General features: G+C 39.7%; 1 protein-coding gene across 4 annotated transcripts in view; it reads left to right on the top strand.

Annotated features, from left to right (window-relative positions):
- tlcd4a (TLC domain containing 4a) overlaps nt 1-21,619 on the top strand; it is a 52,824-nt gene that overhangs the window by 8,250 nt on the left and 22,955 nt on the right. For 3 of the 4 annotated variants that reach the window (XM_048538948.2, XM_048538946.2, XM_048538947.2), the window contains 4 exons: nt 353-514; nt 3,616-3,705; nt 6,094-6,152; nt 12,645-12,739. In XM_048538948.2, the coding sequence (XP_048394905.2) occupies nt 366-514; nt 3,616-3,705; nt 6,094-6,152; nt 12,645-12,739 (393 nt within the window). In that variant the 5' untranslated portion in view covers nt 353-365. Of the gene's footprint in view, nt 1-352; nt 515-1,389; nt 1,433-3,615; nt 3,706-6,093; nt 6,153-12,644; nt 12,740-21,619 lie in introns of those variants that run through there. The other variant, XM_048538949.2, reaches the window with a different exon arrangement.

Here is a 21,619-nt window from a genome sequence, read left to right as displayed (position 1 = left end):
AAATGCCTTCGGGAAAAATTTAATTTCTGGACGGGCTAGCAATCCTGGTTTGAATTTAAACCGGGTTTCTGCTGCACTTTTACTAAGGTTACAGTGGTACAGTGCTTGCAGTTCTGAAGGGATTTGTAGCCCTTGCTTCCACACACATTTTTAGAAAATCACTCGGATTTTCTTTGTTGCCTTTTTATCGATTTCTAATCTTAGTGATTCGAGAGATTTGAGTTACAACTTCATTTTGAACTGTGAAAGAGCATATGAATTTAGACTGTAATATAATATTGGGTTATTGAAATAAACTTTAAACTGTCTTCATATTACTTGGAAAACTTTGTCAATTTTTATTTTCTTGCAGAGCGCTAGTCGTCATGGCTTCACTTGATTGGCTGATTGTTGCGGTAGCTAGTTTCACACTGTTTCAAATTATGTTCCATTATTTAAGTGCGAGGATATCCTTATTTTTCTGCAAGAGTTATCAAACATTGACTGACATTCAGAAGACTGAATGGAACTCCAGGTACTGATTTTTATAGGTTATTTGCAGGAAATATACTGAATATGAAAAGATAAGTTCAACCTGAGGCACATTTGCAAACTTATCCGGAGTGAAGAACGTTGTTTCCTAATTATAGTCTCAACATTACGTTTTCCTTTGTTAAATGTCAACCAATGTTTTATTTAAACTTCTGCCTTTCCTAAGAGTCTCCAATGGCACACGACCTCCATGTAAATGATCCAGTGACTTGCTCACTAACTGTGTTAGTGCATCTATGCTTCTTTCCAGTTGCAGGTCCCGAATATGGCAGTGGGTGGGTGACTGTTTTGTCTGAGTTGCTTCCCTGCTCATGACCTAATGACTAGCATCAGGATTGCTAGATCATAACAAAAACAGAAGTTGCTGGACGCTCAGCAGGTCTGGCAGCACCTGTGAAGGAAACAATGTTTCGGTTTTGGTGACCGCTCCTCAGAACTATGCTTGATATAACTTTATTTTGTCCGTCTTTCAAAAGTGGAAAACTTTTGGGATGGGACAGAATTTTGAGGACTGATGTCTCCGTCATGACTTTATTTAGTACATTACTTTAAAGGTATAATAAAGAATGTCTAATAAACGGCAATCATAGAGGTGGAGTTGCGTAATAATACAGTCAGACATACTCTGAAGACCAAGCTTAGATCACTTACTATATATTAATACATAATGTTTCATTAGACCGTTTTTGTGCTTTAAAATGAACAGAATGAGTACAGAATAAAAATCAAACAAGTTTGTTTTGCTTTGAACATTTTAAATTTTGCTGTGTTGTTTATTCCGGCAAGAGTGTGTTTATCATTTCATTGCTGGCGGTGACAGTCTTGATTCCAGCTGAATAATTTCTTTGTCTGTTTCAGAGGGCACCTAGAATGAACCATATACTGAGGAGTGGAATCACATGTAGGTTAAATTGTGTAGGATTGTTAGATCGCCATCCCTGAAGGGGACATAAAATTTGCCAAAAATGTCTGACCAATGTCTTTTTTTTAATAAGCGCTAATACACTAGTGATCAGATTCAATTAATTTGGTTTTACTTGTTATGATATAGTTTCAAAGAAGAAAAACTATAGTGTGGAAGCGGGCCATTCGGCCCATCGTGTCTGCACTGTCCTTCTGAAGTGCATCCCACCCAGACCCAGCACCTGACTATATTTCATAACCCCACATCCACCCTGGCTAATCTGCCTTATCTGCACATCCCTGAACACTGTGGGCAATTTAGCATTGCCATTGACCTAACTTGCACACGTTTTTCGACTGTGGGAAGAAACTGGAGCACCGGGAGGAAAGCCACGCCGACACGGGAGAATGTACAAATCCCACCACACAGTCGACAGAGGGTGGAACTAAACTGGGGCCCCTGGTGCTATGAGACAGCAGTTCTAACCACAAAGCCACTGTGCTGCCTGCCTGTTTCAGTTCATAACCTTTCAGTTGCCTATTCAAGAGCATAAATGCTGCAGTACTGTACCCATTTTTAATCACTGACTAATTACCTTTCCAAAAAGAAAGAGGTTTACTGAATAATCTGGAGGGGAAAAGTGCAAGGAACTCTGGTTTATTTGGTAGAGACATGCATCATAAACAAAAGAAAACAGGAATGATTTAACAGGCACTGGTTTTCTAATTGGATATTCGTTGTTATATAAATAGGGGTAGATTTTAGGGAATGCTGTTCATCATAAATCACATCTATGATTTATGTTCTGACATTCATTGGCAGATAGTCGATTGAAGAATGTGCTGGATTGTGGTGTGGAATGTATTCTGTTTAATGTTCAGAGTTATTCACAGATTACCATAGAAGGGCTAGAGCAATCACCATTAAGGAGTTTTAAGATTTTCTAACTTTTGACTTGACAAGTAGGCTCCTGCGGTTTGAATTTCTGAGCTGCTCACCTGTAGGTGATTCTGTCTTCACAGTACAATATCAGAGCCTGCTCATGTTCTGCATTTGCCAATATTTCCATTTACTTGAATGTAAAATGGTTCCAGTACCAGCAGATTTGGTTTGCCTTATTAAAATAATACAAATGAATGACTTTGTAAATTGAACTTTTGCCTGGAAGTTTGTGTAAAGCTTAGATTTTGGAATATTTCCAAAATGGTGTACATGGAATGGATTTTGAATTAAATTTTGTATGTCACTGCAATTGAGAGGAAAGTTTGAGCAGGTTCTTTTACATTGATGTATAGATGAGGTAAGATAGCTCAGACAGGGACATTTATAACAGGTGAGTCCAGAGCAAGGAGACAAAAATACTAAATATCAATTAACACATCAAATAAAGAATTTAGCAGGAATATCTTTGTGCAGAGCATGGTGTAATGTGGAACAAATTGCTAAATTCTGGTTGAAATACACAGAATTCCCACAATAAGGGGAGGTTTAATAAATGAGGGAGAAGGGAGTGAAGGGCTAAAACGGGACATTCATAAAAATAAGTTAGTGTAGGAGAAGGATAGATAGGCAGTTCAGCGTTTAGCACTACTGCCTCATAGTGTCAGGGACCCAGGTTCGATTCCACCCCCTCGGGTAGCTGTCAGTGTGGAGTTTGCACGTTCTCCCAGTGTCTGAGTGGATTTCTGCTTGGTGCTCCAGTTTTCTCCTCCAGTTTAAAAATGTGGTTTGGTCGTTCAGCCATGCTAAACTGTCTATAGTATCTATGGGAGGATTAGCCATGGGAAATATGGGGTTACAGGGATAGGATAGTGGTCTGGGTCTGGGCGGAAGCGCTTCGGACTGTCAGCATAAACTAAATGGGCTGAATGGCCTCCTTTTGCACTGTAGAGATTCTATTATTCTATGGTTTTATGTGAACATAAATATCAGTGTGAACTGAGTCTCCTGTTTTCCATGATATGCACTGATTCTGTTTAACTTGGTTTTAAAGAAAATGCTTTAATTACAGAATGAAAGGGAAAGAATCCTCCCTGGGCTATTTTTATTGAAATTATGAATGAATTTGTGGTAAAGGTACATGTTTTTTCATTATAAATGATAGATAAAATGCTGTCTGTTAAGCTGATAGGCTGTAGAGAGTACACTGATCATGCCCAATCTGTTTTTCCATTTTTCAGGGTGGTGTCAACGTTTCATGCACTAATAGTTGGGCTGTTGTGTCTATATTTGCTGTGGTTTGATGATGCGGTTAATGCCGATCCTATCTGGTAAGATACCTATTTAAGATAGATCGAGTTTCTGGATTTCTGTGGTTATGGAAGTGTGTTGCAAAATGAAGCATCTTTAAAAGAAACACTGAGACCTTGCTGCATTTTTCTTTTGTTCCTAAATTTACTAGCTTCTTGGCCCGTGCTACAATATGCTGCTAGTACAATCCCCCTGGAGGCTGATTTCTTATTTTAAAAGCAGTGAATCTCCCAGTGAATAGAAGAGAGATTTCAAGTTCTGATACTTCTCCTATAACACACAAGTTTAAAACTAATATAGACCAAACATTACTTAACAGGTTAATAATGCACTAACCTTAAAAAAAATGCTTCCACATTAATGACTGTTTCTTTGATTATTTGGCCATGTCAAAACTTCCAAGCTCTCTGGAATTATTTCACTCCGCTTTAGACTTCCAGATCTGCCTTTCACCTGCAAAGTTCAACGCAGCAATTCCTTGTTCCTTAAGACTCAAAGCCCTGTTGATACTGTTTTCCTTATTTTGGCCAAGCCATGAAACCACACCAAGAATCCTGCTTGGTTGTAAACATGAGAACAGTCTTTGCTCCTCATAGCAGCTGATCTGCTTCTCACAAAACATTTATCAGTTTTGTCTTTTTTTTGTTGTTTTTAAAAATAAAAGCTGCCTCAGGATTCAATAGTGTCATTTGATACTTCACTGGAGTCCTGTTTACCAGATAACACGGGCATTGTGATCTGGATGCTTCTAGAAATTTCTATTTTGCCTAATATTAAGGCATTATTTGGAGCAAAACCACCTTGTCAAGTCCAGCATTCGTAACACAATATGCTAATTTACTTTAAACTAATCTCTTAAAATGTCATACTGATATATATGTGAGATCAGAAAGGCAAATGGAACATTGGCCTTGACAATTATAATACAATTATAAAGGAGAGAAAACTTCGCCAAGAGCTAATATTAGAGTAGAGCTGGAGTATTATGAGTTCTGGTCACTGTTCTTTCGGACGTATTGCCATTGGAAGGAATAGAGTACAGATTGTGTCAGGAGTCCAGGATGTTACCATGCTTTTAGTAGTTGACTTATAATAACACGTCAAATGAATCTGCTGGTGTTTCCTGAATTGTGCAAGTTTAATTTACTTTTTTGGATGTGGAGTGAGCGTTTGACATTTTGAAAAGAATTGATGGGATAGCTGAAGAGAGATGTTTTCCGCTGGTGGGTAGGTCTAGGACGAGGGGACGTGACAAAATCGGAGTCCGATTATTTCAGAGCAATGTTATAGAGCCCTTTAACAAGCAAAATATGGTAATTTGATGAACTGTAACTAATCAGATTTTTGTTAATCAAACCCATTAAGAGATATGAAGCCAAGGTAGAGTTACAATCAAGATTTAGCCATGATTTTGTTGACTCATGGTATGACTTTTGAGGGCTTAAGTAGCCCACATCTATTGTATTGAAAAAATAATGAATATTGTAACTTTAGTTCCCAGTATTCTTCAGTTGGTCTATGAGTAGTTTTGCTTCTATTTAAAATGTCATACTTAACAAAATCACAAACAAACTAGAAGTTATCAACATTCAGCAATGAGGCTAAATTGGCAAATAGGTATGAGGAGGGATAGCTAATTTTAAGTTTTAAAAAGTCAATGACTTCTTATTTTAATCTTTTAAGGATAGAACTTGACCTAAACTTTCTAGGGGTTCAAACACAAGACAGCCACAAAAAATTTAACTAATTCCTGCTTCATGCTAGTTTAGCTGACAAAAAAGATTGCAACATAAAATATTTGCAAACTTTCTTCATCCTCCTAAATTTTGCATGTGAAAGGCAATTTGACATTTGTCAATTTTCTTAAAGTACTTTTAATTTTGAATATGCAATATGTTGAACAATCACAAAATTATTGCCAAGTCTTAAATAGAATATCAAGTAATTAGTCTGGAGATTAAAATGCTGCTCAAGAGTGGAGAAAGCTGGGGTAAAATCCTGTTATATAGAAACCAAAAGAACTGTGGATGCTGTAAATCAGGAAAAAAAGCAAAGTTGCTGGAAAAGCTCAGCAGGCTTGGCAGCATCTGTGGAGGAGAAAACAGTTAACATTTCGGGTCTGGTGACCCTTCCTCAGAACAGCTCCTCAGGACCCTTCTGAGGAAGGGTCACCGGACTCAAAATGTTAACTCTGTTTTCTCCTCCACAGATGCTGCCAGACCTGCTGAGCTTTTCCAGCAACTTTTTTTTTGTTCCCTTTTTACACTATGTTTGCCAATTGACCCAAATGCATGCACACACCCTTTTCAGCAAGGAACTAATTCAGTGTAAAGATGCCATGGAGCGAGTACAACTATTAGACAGTTTATTTTTGCAAAATATAACCTTGATCTTCTTGTTACTTGCAGGGGGGACCCTGCACTGGTTAAATTAAATGTTGGTCTAACTGCGGGCTACCTCATTTCTGGTGAGTACTTTCTCATCTGAAGGATTTTCTTTTTCCAAGTACCTTTTTGTAACCAGAATATTTTGTGGTTACTCATAAATACAGCAACATCTGAATTTGGTTAAGAACTAAGACTTAAAAGGCTTTTAATTTACAATGACGTCATATTTAGACGGAGTTATTTGCATAGTGGAAATTTTGATTTGTGTCTCCTTCTCTCCTTGAAATTTTCCAAAGAAAATGCAAGGTTTTTTGTGAAGAACATGTAGTGTTGCTGATGCTGGATTAAGGTTTCAAAGTGTCATGAAATATTATGAAAATGCAAAATACTTCATGAGCATTTTTGAAAAGGTGATTTTCTGTTTTAGAAATAACTGGCTGACATTTCAGGCTGGCTGAAAGATGTATAACCCAGTTGTCCAATCCATCTGACGCCTGGTTGTGATGAACTATCTGTGCGTTTCCAAGTTGGTAGGCTGTGATGAGGGGAATGCTGCAAGGACCCATGCTGGGGCCTCAGCTATTTATAATCTATATATGATTTGGATGAAGAGACAAGGAGTAATATATCTAAGCATGCTAAGTGTACAAAACTAGCTAAGGTAAGCTGTGTGAAGTGTGAAGTTGTTCACTTTAGCTGTCGGAATAGAAAACCAGAATGTTTTTAAAAAGCTGTAAAACTTGCAAATGTTGATGTTCATGGGGACTCAGGTTTGTTTATACAAGGAACCCACACCAAGCAGTTGTGAAGGCAAATGACATATTGGCCTTTTTATTTTAAGAAGATTGGTGCATTGAATAGAGAAGTCTTGCTACAAGTTGGCAAATCATTCGTGAGCCTGCATTTACTTTGAGTAGTTTTGGACTCCATATTTGGGAAAAGTTGAGAACAAAGATTAAGAAAGAACTAGATAAATGCTTAGGTTTTAAGGGCATCAAGGGATGGGGAAATACAGTGTTGAGATGGAGAATGAGCCATGATCATGGTGAATGATGAAATGAGCTTGAAGGGCCAAATGAGCCACTCCTTCCCCCGCATTCTGCATTTCCATGAGATTGGAAGCAATGTTGGTGAGGTTCACTGAATTGGCCCCTGGTCTGAAGAGCATTCTGCTATGATGAGAGGCTGAATAAAACTTTGAAGAATAAGAGGTGATCTCCTCGGAACATACAAGATTCCCACGGGCTTGGTATGGTAGGTGCTGAAAGATTTCTTTGCTAGTGAGGAAATCTAAAACTGGGGGCAGAGCCTTGGGATAAGGGGACAGTCATTTTGGACTGAAATGTAAAGCAATCTCCTGGCTCACATGGTTGTGAGTCTTTGAAATTCACTATCCCAGAAGGTTGTGGATGTTTCATTATGAACACACAAGGCTGGGATCGAAAGACTTTTTTGTCTCTCAGGAAGTCAAAGTATAAGAGGAGCAGTGGTGGGGATGGGGAAATGGCCAGAAGAGAGCAAGGGATGGGGAGGAAGAAGAGTTGAAGCCCAAGAAGAACAATGGCCATTTCAAATGGGGGAATAGGTTTGAAGGACTGCATGCTTGTCCTCCTCCTATTTCTTTTTTAGTTGTTGTTGTTCTTATATATTTCTAACGTTTGACTATCTGGTTTTATGGTTACAAAAACTATTCGCTTCAAAAAATCCTTTCAACTTGTGTAAAGTATAGTTGTAACAGTCCTGAAGTGTTTTTGATTAATGAGGATATTTTTATAAGAGCTACAGTCTCTTAGATTCTTTCTTCCCTCAGTTATATCCTTCTGCAAGGATGAAATTTGGTCCATTTTAAGAGTTTTTTAAACTGTTTTTTTTACCCTGTTACTTTTCATGAGATTTGGGTGTTGCTGGCAGGACCAGCATATGTTTCCCAACCCCAATTACCCTTGAGTAGCTTGTTTAACCATTGAACAATGAAGAGCCACCCAAGTGTATTATCACCGGACTGCTGATCCAGAGACCCAGATAACAACATTCTGGGGACCTAGGTTTGAATCCTGCCATGGCAGATGGTGGAATTTGAATTCAATAAAATATCTGGAATTAAGAGTCTATGGGTTTATGGTCATCATCTGTCGATTTGATGTTATCTGGAATTAAGACTTCAGTGATCCCTGTGAATCCATTGCTGAATGTCAGGAACAATCCATCTGGTTCACTAATGGCCTTTAGGGAAGGAAACTGCCATCCTTACCTGGTCTGGCCTACATGTGACTCCAGACCCACAGCAATGTGGTTGACTCTGACCTGCTCTCTGGGCAATTACAGATGGCCAATAAATGCTGCCTAGTCAGCAATGCCCTCATCCCATTAATGAATTTAAAAAAAAGTAAGCTAGACCAGGTAAGGGCAGCTGATTTCTTTCCTGAAAGGACATAGAACCAGATGGGTTTTTACAACAATCAATGACAGCTGTTCTGAATGCTACTACTGAGATTATCTTTAATCCATACATCAGATTTATTGACCATATTTTAAATTCCAGCATCTACCTTGTTGGGATTTGAACCTGTGTCCCTATAGCACTAATTTAGGCCTTTGGATTACTAGTCTAATGACATTACCATTGTGCAATCTCCTCATCATTTCTATAAATCAAAATTTGAATGCTGTATTTTTAGAATTGATTTACATTAAACTTTTACTAATTGCCACTGTGAAGGAGATTTTCTTGTTATTTTACTTGGCTAAAATGCTGGAATCAGAGTAACTCGATGCCACAATCTGTCTTCAGTATTTTTTCTGTTTGAGGTCCTGTGAGCATAAGCATTTTTGTTTTTATCTTCAGGTATTTTTTTGATTAAAGTCTGTTTTATTGAGAGAGAACAACAAAGAGGAGCTATTTTTCAATGCTATTTCAGCTCCGAAAGGGTTTTGTGAATGATGTGATTTGGTTAAGGAAATGTTACTGTAGCCCATAATGATTTAGATGACTGATGATTGACATATTAATGTGGCACTGTTACATGTCTGAATCTGAAGTAGTAGTGCTTTCAATGTAAAGAATTCACTGCTGCTTGCTGTCCATATATTTTAAAGTATTATGTATGTTTTACTACTCGTTACAATATTATGCCAAACATTGCTCGTCAATAGTTTGGAAATGTGGCAGTGGACAGTGAACAGCTTTTGTGCTCACAAAAGCAAAGAGCTAGAAAGTACTTTTAATGCCTTCTCAAATAGGAACTAGTGATTTAACAAAACTACCGCTGTGTCAGTGTGTGGCTGGAAATCAATAGCAAGTGGGTGAACTTTTGAAGGCTGATTCTAGTTGTACTGGTACTGTTTCTACATACGCTGCGCGGTGTTTCCTGCATTTGTAGCTCACTGTTTATATGTTGTTGTTGAAAAATGTGACATTTTGGACACTGCATTCAGTTCTGGTCTCCCTGCTATAGGAAAGCTGTTGTGAAACTTGAAAGGGCTCAGAAAAGATTTTTAAACATGTTGCCAGAGTTGGAGGGTTTGACCTATAGGGAGCGGCTGAATAGGCTGGGGTTAATTTCCCTGAAGTGTCGGATGCTGAGAGGTGACCTTATTGAGGTTTATAAAATCACAGTGGCTCAGTGGTTAGAATTTTGATGCTGTAAATCATTAAAAACATTTAAATCATATACTAAAAATAACAACTATTACAAGAAACTAATCTTTTGCTATTTATATTGGCAATAAAAAGCCATTTGTTAGGAGGCTAATCCAGTGGATGGAGCTCTGCTGATGGCAGTGTTCTATTGTTACTCTGCATGCAAAGGAAACATTTTGATATCACTTGGGTCCACCCAATTAACAGAACTTCATTGGAGGGCATAGAGGACTGCACATAGGAACCATTTAGCTTTTCTGTGGAGTGTAATTTCTTTGTAATGACTTAGCAAATGTCCTTGTGGATACATAACCTTATGCTAAGGGGTCGCCCACATAAAACAGGAGATGAGGGGGGAATTTCTTTTTTGAGGGTAGTGGATCTGTGAAATTTCTCACCGGGGGGCTATAGAGGCTTGGTCATTAAGAACAAAGAAATCAGTGCAGGAGTGAGATATAATACAGTGTGGAGCTGAAGGAGCACAGCAGGCCAGGCAACATCAGTGGAGCAGGAAAGTTGATGTTTCCAGTTGGAACCCTTCTGAAAGGGTCCCAACCCGAAACGTCAGCTTTCCCGCTCCACAGATGCTGCCTGGTCTGCTGTCTTTCCCTAGGTCCACACTGTATTATCTCTAACTCCAGCATTGGCAATTCTTACTATCTCAGGAACAGGAGTGAGCCTCTCAGCCTTCTCTGCTGTTCGACAAGACAAAGGCTGATCTGCCTCGGGCCTCGTTCCTTTCATTTGCGTAAATCACAAAAAGCTAACATACAAGTTCAGCAGGTAATTGTGAAGTCCTATAGACTTGGCCTTTATCTCACTGGGAATGAAGTACAAACCGAGAAGTCTTGTAAAAGATAAACCAAACACTAGTCAGACCTCACTACAACACTGTTAACAGGCAAGGTAAACAAACATTGGAGGTAGTCCAGAGACAATTTGAACAAAGTGCTTGCTTGAGAAACTCAGCAGGTCTGCTGCATCTGTGGAGAGAAGAGAATTAAAGTTTCTGCAGAGTCATGTTAGGTGGGCATCACTGACTGGCCAGCATTGTTTGTCCCTAGTGGTCCTTGAGAAGGTGATGGTGAGCTGCCTTTTTTATCTGCTGCAGTCCACATGCTGTAGGTTGAAATTTTAACTCTGTCTATCCATGGATGCTCCTAGACTTAGATTTCTCCAGAATTTCCTCTATTTCAAATTTCCAACATGTGTAGTGCTACGGGTAGCACGGTGGCTAAGTAGTTGGCCCTGCTGCCTCACAGTGCCAGGGACCTAGGTTCAGTCCCATCCTCAGGAGACTGTCTGTGTGGAGTTACACGTTCTTCCCTTGTCTGTGTAGGTTTCCCCTAGGTGGTCTGGTTTTCTCCCCCTGTCCAAAGATCTGCAGGTCATGTTAAACTGTCCATACTGTCCAGGGATGTGTGAATTAGGTGGTTAAACATGGGAAATGCAGAGTTACAGGGAAAAGGTAGAGGGATGGGGATGGTTTGGGTGGGATGCTCTTCGGAGGGATGGTCTGGACTTGTTGGGCCAAAGGACCTGCCTATACTGTAGGGACTCTCTGTTCTATTATGATTTTTTTTTAACTAAAGAAGTCAATCCTGGTAATAAAGGGATTTCTTATGAGAAGCTGAGTAAGTTGGATCTGTATTCATTGGAGTTAAGGAGAATTATGGGAGGTCTTATTGAATCAGATAGGATTAATGGAACACTTGAAAGGGTAGATGTTCACAGTTTGTTTCCCCTTCTGGGAGAATGTAGAACCAGAGGACATAATCCCAGAATAAGAAGTTGCCCATGTAAAAGACAGATGAGGAGGATCTACTTCTTTGAAGGTAGTGGATCAGTGAAATTCTTCGTCAGAGGGCCGTAGATGCTGACTTGTTAAAAAGCTAATAAATAGGAGCAGGAGGAAGCTGCTTGACCTCTTAAGCCTGCCCTGCTCCTCTACAACCGTGGCTAATCTACCCAAGGCCTCACTTGTCTCATGCTGACTTCACATAGATTTTTGAAATATCTGAGGGCTGAAGGCTATCTACCTCCTGTTTCAACATTTTCACTGATCTAGCTTCCACAACACTCTCGGTTAGAGAAAAAGAGATTGAACGTCTTTTGACAGTAGTAAGTGCCGATGCTGGAGAATCTGAGATAACAAGGCGTAGAGCTAGATGAACACAGCAGCCAAGCAGCATCAGAGGAGCAGGAAAGCTGACCTTTCGGGTCCAGACCCTTTTTCTTTCTGAAGAAGGGTCTAAACCTGAAACGTCTGCTTTCCTGCACCTCTGCTGCTTGGCCTGCTTTGTTCATCCAGCTCTACGCCTTGTTATCTCTCAACCTCTTTTGAACTGCTTCCAATGGCAGTATGTCCTTTCGTAAACACCAAAAGTGTGTATAGTACTCCAATGCAGTGTTCATCCTACCAAATTGCATGACCTCTCACTTGCCTACTTTAAACTTTATCTGCTAAGTTATTGCCCATTCACTCACTCACTCACTCTGTTTCTCCTTGCAGACTCCTTATGTCTTTATCACAGCATGCCATTCCACCTATTTTTGTGTTCTCAGCAAATGTGGATTCATCACACCCCTATTCTCTTACACATAAATACAGAAATTAAATAATTAAGTCCTTTAAAACGGATGAGTGCAATTCAGGGCTGAGATGGATAGATTTTTCACTAATAAGGGAGGGTGGTGCTGGAAGGCAGGAAAGTGGAGCTCAGGTTTGTCTAATCAGCCTTAATCTCATTGAATGGCAGAGCAGACTTGATAGGTCAACTTCTGCTCCTACATCTTGTCTTTTTGAGGTTAGGTGTTTGCAGCAAACAGCTGAGATCATTGTTTTGATAGCAGCTGTAACTTTCAGCATCTGAATAAATCTCTAGAGTGGAACTAATCCCTTCTAATTTTTGGTTTTGTGTTGCTTTTCTAGATTTCCTACTCATGTTATGGTATTGGGAAGCAATTGGAGACATATATTTTATTATCCACCATTCAACAGCGCTATATGCTTACTACTATGTACTGGTGAGTGCCATATCAGACAATAGCAGTATTTGTGGGCAAGAAAGGACCAAGGGTAAACAGCGACAGACCTGTGCTTTAGCCAGCAATAACCACTTACAGCAGTTGAATTAATGTTGTGACCAATCGTTGAATTGAGTTTAAGTACTTGCTGAATTATGCTAGTGACTTACTAAAAATTGCCAACATGGAAATTGAATTTTCTCTAAGTTAACTCTGTACTTTACATTCTGGTTTGCTGTAAAGAAACAGCTTGCATTTATATACCAGATATCCCAAGCATACCAAAGCATTTCAGGGTAATGAAATTACTTTATAGCAAAAGACAAAAGCCACCTTATTGCCAATGTGAAAAAATATCATGCATCCCCATTTATGATTGAGATGGCTTAGACAACTTAGTGGTTCCACTTGTGCATTTCTGTTTTCTCCCCTGGGCTAGCAACTGAGTTATTTAATTGAAAATTTTTAGTTTCAAGCATTTGACAAAACATTTAGCGGCAAAAGTCGGTCAGATTTTTTACATTATCATTAACTAATGAACTGGAAAGCCATTTGCCATCGCTTATTCGTAACATGCAGGTACTCTGCATTTTAAAGTTGCCCCATTTTAGCATTCTTTCCCTTTAACATTGGTAAGTTATTAGAACAGGAAATCTTACTGAGCATTCATATTGGTTAAATATGTACATATAATTGGTTATAATGTAAGTGTGCGATTGGTGACAACTTGGCGTGATCTCAAGAACCTCCCACTTGTGGCCTCTCCTGATGTTGCACCACTGCCCGTGATGTGCAGTAGGAATCTCTCCACGTACTACATTCCATACTACCTTATGGAGCTGCCGAGATAGTAGTCAGCCAGTAAAAAAGGAGCGCAGCACACTCCTGGAAACACACCACAGTACAGCAGGAACAAGTGACAACCCCAGCCAAAGGTTTGCAGCCTGATGACTGCAGGACCCCGCAGTACACACCCCAGATAGCCCCCTCTTTGGATCAACAGTTGGAAAGTCCTCTGCAGAATGTACTGCAAGTTAAGTATTACATTTATCTCTCAAGCAGGGTTTTTTTTAAATTTTAAGTTATTTGAGTGACTAAATTCCTGCAGTTAAATGTTAAACTCAGGGACTACATTTCAACTTACAGGGTACTTTCTGCTGAGTAAGGGCCTTAGCTGAAGCGCTTCACTCAAAAACGTTTCACTGCCACGATTTTCAGGAATGCTTTCACTGATGTGAAGTGAGGACAGCTCAGGTCAGGGATTTGTGGTGCACTGGGTAGTGCTATCCCCATTGATTTCACAAGTTTCAAGGCCCACTTCAGATCTTCAGCATCAAACCTTTTTGGCCTGGCCTGGCTGGACCTCCAGCACAGTACTGGGGGCATGTAGTGCACTGTTGAAGGCTCTGTCTTTTTAAACCAAGGCCGCCCTTTGAGCCATTTTGAGAGTTGTCACCAGCATCCAGACTGATGTTTATTCTTCAGTCATCATCACTAACACATTTATATAGTTGTTATCACATTACTGTTTTTTGGTATTTGCACAAATTGGCTGCAGCTTTTACTACATTACTGCAGTGACCAAGCTTCAAAAGTAATTAATTGGCTGGAAAGCACTTTGGGACGTCTGGTACTTGTAAAACATGCTGCATAAATGCAATTGTTCTGTCTTTTCATTAATATTTTTAATTGCTTTTCCTGTCTGACAGTGGTAAACCACAGTATTTAACAGGCAATATTCTTATGAAAGTTCTTCCTGTGCATCTGGCAGGAATTGATTCTCCTTTAGGAATATAGGAAATGGTCAGCAGGCCAGGCAGAATCTGTGGGGAGAGGCACAAGTGAATGTTTCGAGGTGGCTGACTTCTTAGCAGACAAAGGGTAAACACCAACAGGTTTGAGGAAGGGACACTGGACCTGAAATGTTAACACTGATTGCTCTTCACAGATGCTGCCGGACTTGCTGAGTTGCTCCAGAAATCTCTGCTTTTGTTTCAGATCTTCAGTATCACAATGCTTTGTTTTATTAAATTGTGGTGTTGATGTGTAGTTTCTGAATGAGATTATCCTGTGCTTCAGTTTGAAGACCCAGATTCAGGCATGACAAAGACGTTTCTCCAGCTCAGCTGACCTTGAACACACCTGTTGATAGAGCTGAGCTAATCCTAATCAAATGCAGACCTGGTACAGTCCTACGTATTCAGCTGAAGTCCCAAACTTCTCCAACCCAAGTTCACAAGGCTTAGGATTGGATAGAATTATAGAATCCCTACAGTGCAGCAAGAAGCCATTTGGCCCATCAAGTTTACGCTGACCCTCTGAAGAGCGAGCATCCACCCAGACCCAGACCCCCAGCCAATCCCCACAAGCCTGCATTTCCCATGGCTAACCCATGTAGCCTGACACCTCTGGACACCGAGGCAATTTAGCACAGCCAATCCACTTAATCTGCACATCTTTGGACTGTGTGGGAGGAAACTGGAGCACCTGGTAGAAATGCACGCAGTCACAGCGAGAATTTGCAAACCCCACACAAACTGCCACCCCAGGCTGGAGTTGAACCCGGGCACCTGGCGCAGTGTCGCAGCAGGGCTAACCACTGAGTCAGAGTGCCACTCATTGTCCCACTACCAGGATGGAGCTACCAAAATCCGAGACAAAGCTGTCTGTTTGGTAGGAATGGCCCTAGAAGTTTGGATCCTCTGAATTTCAAGGGTTCTTGTGAGGTATGGGCTGGAAAATGACTCAGATTATCTCCTCCTGCCATCCCTTAGCTGGTGAAAAATGGCACTGTGATACAGTTCATCGGCTGTGATTAATATCAGTAGTGAAGCCCTGATGGCAGCCTGGAAATCTGGTGTAACCTTCCCATGATCTTTTCCAGGAACGTGGCTGTGATTCTGTACTGACTGGGGAAGTAACAGCCTGGCATCAGGGCTCTGGTTCCTATAAGGGTGGAGATCCGAAAGCCTAAGGCCACCAGATGGCTGGCAGATGATCAACATTATAATTCCAGCAGCAGGTCCACCATGAGCTCAGTGAGGTCCAATAATGTGGAGCATGCCAATGGGGATGGGAAGTAATTGGGCTGCGTGAGGACCTCCATCAGCCTTTGAGTAGGAAGGCTGTTCTCTACTTTCTCTACCCCTGACTGAATTGTGCAGGTAGGATAGCAACAAGGAGGCTAGCCACCACCACCAGCAACTGCCCTTTGCCACCACCCTGATGCAAGCAACCACCTCCAAACAAAAAAAACTTTAAGCCCTGCTGTTCCTCTGGGCCAAACTTTTCCTGTCATGCCTTTTGTGCTAACATGCTTGGCTTTTCAATCATGGACATTCGTGATGAATATTCTGGAGTTTCTTCTCTTTGGCCAAAGGAAGAAGAATCCTCCAGCCCATCCCAAGCCCTGTGAACTTGGTCTCTTGTGGACACAGGAAACAGGAGTAAGTGTAGAACTTTCATCCCCTTAAACTTGCTGTGCATTTCAACTTGGTCATGATTAATCTTCTACTTCGTTGCCACTTGCCTGTACCATCCCTGTGCCCTTAATTTCTTACCTCTTTAATATCTAGAGATCTATTAATTTCTATCTTGAATGTATGGCTCTGCAGACCTTTGTGAAGAGATTTGAAGATTCCATACCTGAGTGAAGAAATTCCTCTTATTTTTAGATCATGTAGGACAACCTTTCATTCTGAGACTCTCTTTCCCCTGTTTGGTTCTAAAGATCAAAACCTCCCTAGACAGTAGAAACATCTGTCCTGCATCTTCCTCCTGGAGTTCTGCAAGAATTTTGCGGGTTTCATCGAGTTCATCGCTCATGTCAATACGTGCGCAGTCTCCTGAATCCCTAATCAAGTAATAGTCCCACTATTCCAGGGATCAGGGATTGTTGTCTGGTGAACCGTCCTTGTACTGCCTCAGTGGAAAGTATCCTTCTGGGGTAAGGTGACAAAGTCTGTGCATAGTCCACCAGGTGAAGTTTAAATGAGGCTCTGTACAGTTACGGCAAGATGTCTTCGCTCCTGTGCGCTCATGCTCTGGCAATGAAAGCCAGCATTTTTTTTTCCATTGACCTTCCTAATTGCTTGCTGCACCTGTGTTTTTGTTGTCAGTGACTTATGATCAAAGACACGAAGGTCCCTTTGCACGCTGATACTCCTCAATCTCTCCCCATTTTAAGAAATGCTCTGTGTTTCAGTTTTTCCACACATTTTGGCTGAAGAAAATTTTACTTTCTCCTTCCCACCACTGTTCTCACTATATTCTCCTAAAACAAGCTCCATCATCGTAATAACAGAATCATTGCCTTCTGAGAGATGAATCTAAGAATCCATTGTTTACATAAACAAGGGAGTTTAGCAACACAAATATGGGAGAGGACAAGTGATTATTAATATTAATTATTCCATGATTTCAAGACTTGGAAGCACTGACTGCAAAAGTGTGTTGAAAAGTTGTAATTAAAATGGGAAGTGAAAAATATTGAGGGTTGTAGTTTAGGACTTTGTTCTTCCCTTCACCATAAAGATGAATGTTACAAGTGGGAGAATAAACTGAGAAATGCTAAACATCAGACAGAGATCCTGAGAGGAAGGGAAGATGTGCACAGCAACTAAATGATTGGAATTTTAACAAAGTACATCAGGCCACTGAAAGTGAGACAAAGGTCTGAAGGGGAAAATTAGATAGTAGCTTTTGGGAAATACATTTTGGGCAAGAATTAATATAAGTAAAACTTGTACTCTTGATGCCCCTTAATGACTACTTATGGATTACGCCTGTGCTTACATTCTTCATGCAAAATCTGAAATTTCCTTCAAACTAACTTATCTTTGGTGCATTACAAATCATGCATTTTTATTACAAATTAAAAAAAATTACAAGACTTTGCATTGGTAGTTCAGTATTTTACAATGTCTTGCCACATTAAAGTTACGTGAATTTTCGATGGCTTTAGGCTTGTCTCTGGCTGTTCACCCTTGGTCCAAAGACATTTTGAAACTTGCATCACTGGGTTAGCTGATTTATCTCACTATTTTTGTAATTTTGCATGCAGTGTTTAATTGTAAGTGGGATGTAAATTAACTGTCTTCTTCTCTATCTTTACATTTTTGTAACTGTGCATGTTGCTGCATTTGTGTCTTCAATTTTGCATGTATTTTTGTTTCAACTGAGGGATCAATTTTGCTCCCAGAAACACATTGACTAAAATAATGTTGTTTATATTGTAATTCCAATCTATTTCTCATTTCTATTCCCTTGCAATGCCTCTCTCCTGAGATTTAATGACCCATGTTGAAATATAGATCTGCATGGGATTGTAACCATTATGGGCCATGTCTGAACGAGCCTAACCTGCCTAGACTAAAAGTTGTTCAGTGATAGGGATCCTGTCTTCATCTGTGCACACTTGCAGGGGTCAATGAACAGTTTGAGAATTTTGGCTCCTCTTTCTAGAGCTATTTATGATCATTCTTGTTGGTGTGCTGGTAGAAACTAGCTAACTGTGCAATTGGGTGAAATCCTGTACCACATTCATGTATTTAACCACTGAGTGAATAGGAGTCTCACTTTAAGATTATTTTTGTCCCATTTATTGTTTTACTTGTGATGCTCGTAAGGGAATATCTCAAAATAGGATAGGCTATTTGTTTGTAGAGAAGTTTCACTTGAAGTCTGTCAGTATAAAAACTTTTCTATTAATCGATGTACTGCTGACGTGTTTCATTTTTGATATGTATACATTGCTGAATCATTTTGTGCATAATCAAAATACTGTTCTAAATTGATTCAGACTAATAAATTTGAGTTGTAACCATTTAAGGCAAGTCTCAATTTGCAACAAGTGTTACCTAATTCTTATGTTTGAATTCTGTTCATTTGTTTGACACTACAGACTTGCAGTAGGTCTGTAGCAAGCAAATGTTAACTTTGTTTCAAGTTATCCATCCAAAACATGTATACTGTAATGCTTATTTTTCTTCTTTGGACTATTTCCACCATGTATTGAAATCTCTTGATTATTGCTTTTAGTGATGCAGGAAAAACCATTTTGAAAACCCTCCCTGAATCAGTGTTTGATGTAAAAAGCCTGTAGTTCTAAGTAGATTTTGCAGAGTAGGAACTGTTGGAGCCTTTAAGCTTATCTGCATCTATTTTTGAGCATGCCATGTCTCTCAATGTTTAAACAGAAAATTAAGCCCCCCCCCCCCCAATAGATGACTTAACCAATTTGTTGCAGCAGTATTAATGAATCTTGGAGGTTAGAGTTTGTGGTGGAACATTTAAATAGTTAATTTGCATGCAATCTGCGGAATCTTGTGTGTTTTGAAATGAGGCTGCTTGTGATATATTAATCATCTCCTGGGGATACTGACCTTTTTGCATTTACCTTGGCCACAGAAGATTGTAACTGCTTCCTTGTAAGTTCTTGAAGAGGCTTCTTTTTCTCCACTGAAACTGTCAATTTAAAAAATAAATCTATGCAGGTGAATCTATGCAGGGCAAGGTACTTGTCTGAAGTTTCTAGTATTGGTCGTATTACCACTGACTATAGCTTCTGTCTTTCTGATTGTTTGAAAAATGTGCACTAGTCAGCGCCTAATATTGTCTTTCCTTACACAGTGCTAGAATGCATGAATTTTCTGCTTCTCTGCCACTAATTGTAGTCCCATGTGTAGATGCTGTTGTAGTTGTCTAACTTCTTTTTGTCTTTTCTCCTTACTTACCTAATTATATACTTAAATCCCACTCACACCCTTTACCATCTGAGCTTAAAATGGTAAACTGCAAAACTACAAAATTAGGAGAGAATCAATTTACCTAATGAGCTTCTATATCTCTCTTGTCTGCAATTAAATGCTATTGCTATATACTGAGCAATTGTATTGCCTCATAGTAATATGGACTTACCAGAATGTAGTAGTATTAGTATACAATGCTTTCAACTCCATTTTTGAATGGGCTTTTTTCCTTTTTCTTTGTCATTGTACATTTCACAAGTTTATGCATTCATAATGCTGTAAGTATGCTTTAACTCTTCCTGTAGAATTACCTGGTAAGATAATGATGTTTTCTTTCCCTAGATGACAGTAGAAGTACCTTTGTTATAAACCCAGTGGAGTTAATCAATATCTGTCTGATGGGATGTAACGAATGACAGCATTGTAAAGTATTTATCTAGCAGTAACTGCATATTGCAAATGCATGCTTTGTTTCTTTTAATTTGTTCATCTTTTCATACATTGTGTTTGAATCCTTTGCACCATTGCTGGTCCGGAGAGAGAGGGTGGATCCTGATGTTTGCCACAACTGTTTTGTAATTAGCTGCTGAGCAGTGTTTAAGAGCAGCTAGCCACATTTTTTTTGCCAGAGGTGCCTTCAACAATGAAATGCATGAATCTTCGCAGAGACTAGTAACTGGAGTTGTGGAGATGGAAAAGGGCCCACATTCTACAAAATTGATGCAGTACACCCAACCCCATTGCCACTAGAGATCATTCGTGTATCTATCTCTCTCCCCAGTGAACTCTTTTTATACATTACGTCTATTACATAATGACCAGTTCCCAGATCTCTCACTCCCAGATTTGCTCTAAAAGTAGGGCTTTGCTATTTGCCTGTTGGAAATTCATGATTGCACTATAAACTCCAATGTAAAAATCAGCAATAATGTCTCTAGGCCATGTCATGAGAAATCCACATCTGCTAATGGGTTGAGGTTTCTTTGAGAAATGGAGGTATAATATTGCTCGGAAAGTATGGGTGTAGTTGGAATAGAGAATCGAAAAGGTGGGTTACTCTGGTGAATGGTAAACCCCGGGATGTTGATTGTGGAGGTTGTCGCAATGGTAACAGCATTGATTATCAAGGGACAATAGCTGGACGCTGTCTGGTTGGAGATGGTCATTGCCTAACGTTTATGTAGTGTGAAGAGCTTAGACATCTTTGAATATCTAATTTAATCTGTTTGCTCCAGAAATTGCGTTCCGATATAGGAAACGTGTTTATAATTCTGTACTGTTTTCCAAGTGATAGCAACTGCAAGTGGAAGCAAATTTTTCCAGTTCTGGTTGGACCATATTTGCCAAGCTAATCTTAGTTTCCAATATTTCCCCATCTGCAAATTGATCCTCACTTTCTGTGAACTGGATGAGGTAAATGCTTGTTATTAATATTTTGGGATTCAGACCAAGAGTCTTTTTATGATTAGTTTCATAGTTGTTCTATTTGGAAATTTATCAAGATAAGCTTTGGGATTTTTTTTCCCTCACTCATCTATCTGTAAGTCTTTGGCTGTTTCTGCAGTTTTTAAAAGTTGCATTGGGTATAGGTCTCCCATACATTTTAAAGTGACTACATTGCCCTAAATGGATCAGATTGCCTGTTAGCTCATAGAGCTTTTGCATCATGTCAGTGTCATTCATCCACATCCATCTATTCTAACCCCATTTTCCAGAACTTGAATTGTATCTTTCTGTGCTCCGGTGTTTCAAGTCTTGTCTAAATAATTGTTAAATGTCATGAAGGTTTTTGCTTCTACCCACCTTTTCAGGTAGTGAGTTCCACATACTCACTCATTGCTCCTTTCTAAACCTACCCCTTACCTGTTTAAATTGTGTCCTCTGGTAATTGACCTCTTTACAAAGGGAAAATGTACTCTCTTTTTCTACCCTGCCCATCTTCCTCAAGATTGTACATTTGGTCATATTGCCTCCTCAAACTTCTCTGCTCAAAGGAAAACAACCCCAGCCTACTTAGTCTCCCTTCATAACTAAATTGATCCAGTCCAAGCAACGTTCCAAAGAATCTCATCTGTGGCCTTTCTAGTGTAATCATGTTCTTCCAATACTGTGATGATGAGAACAGCACACA

This window comes from Stegostoma tigrinum, chromosome 8 (genome assembly GCF_030684315.1).
Source record: "Stegostoma tigrinum isolate sSteTig4 chromosome 8, sSteTig4.hap1, whole genome shotgun sequence".
Classification (NCBI taxonomy): domain Eukaryota; kingdom Metazoa; phylum Chordata; class Chondrichthyes; order Orectolobiformes; family Stegostomatidae; genus Stegostoma; species Stegostoma tigrinum.
The sequence above is the reverse complement of the archived record's forward strand: the minus strand, read 5'-3'. Positions and strand labels throughout refer to the sequence as shown.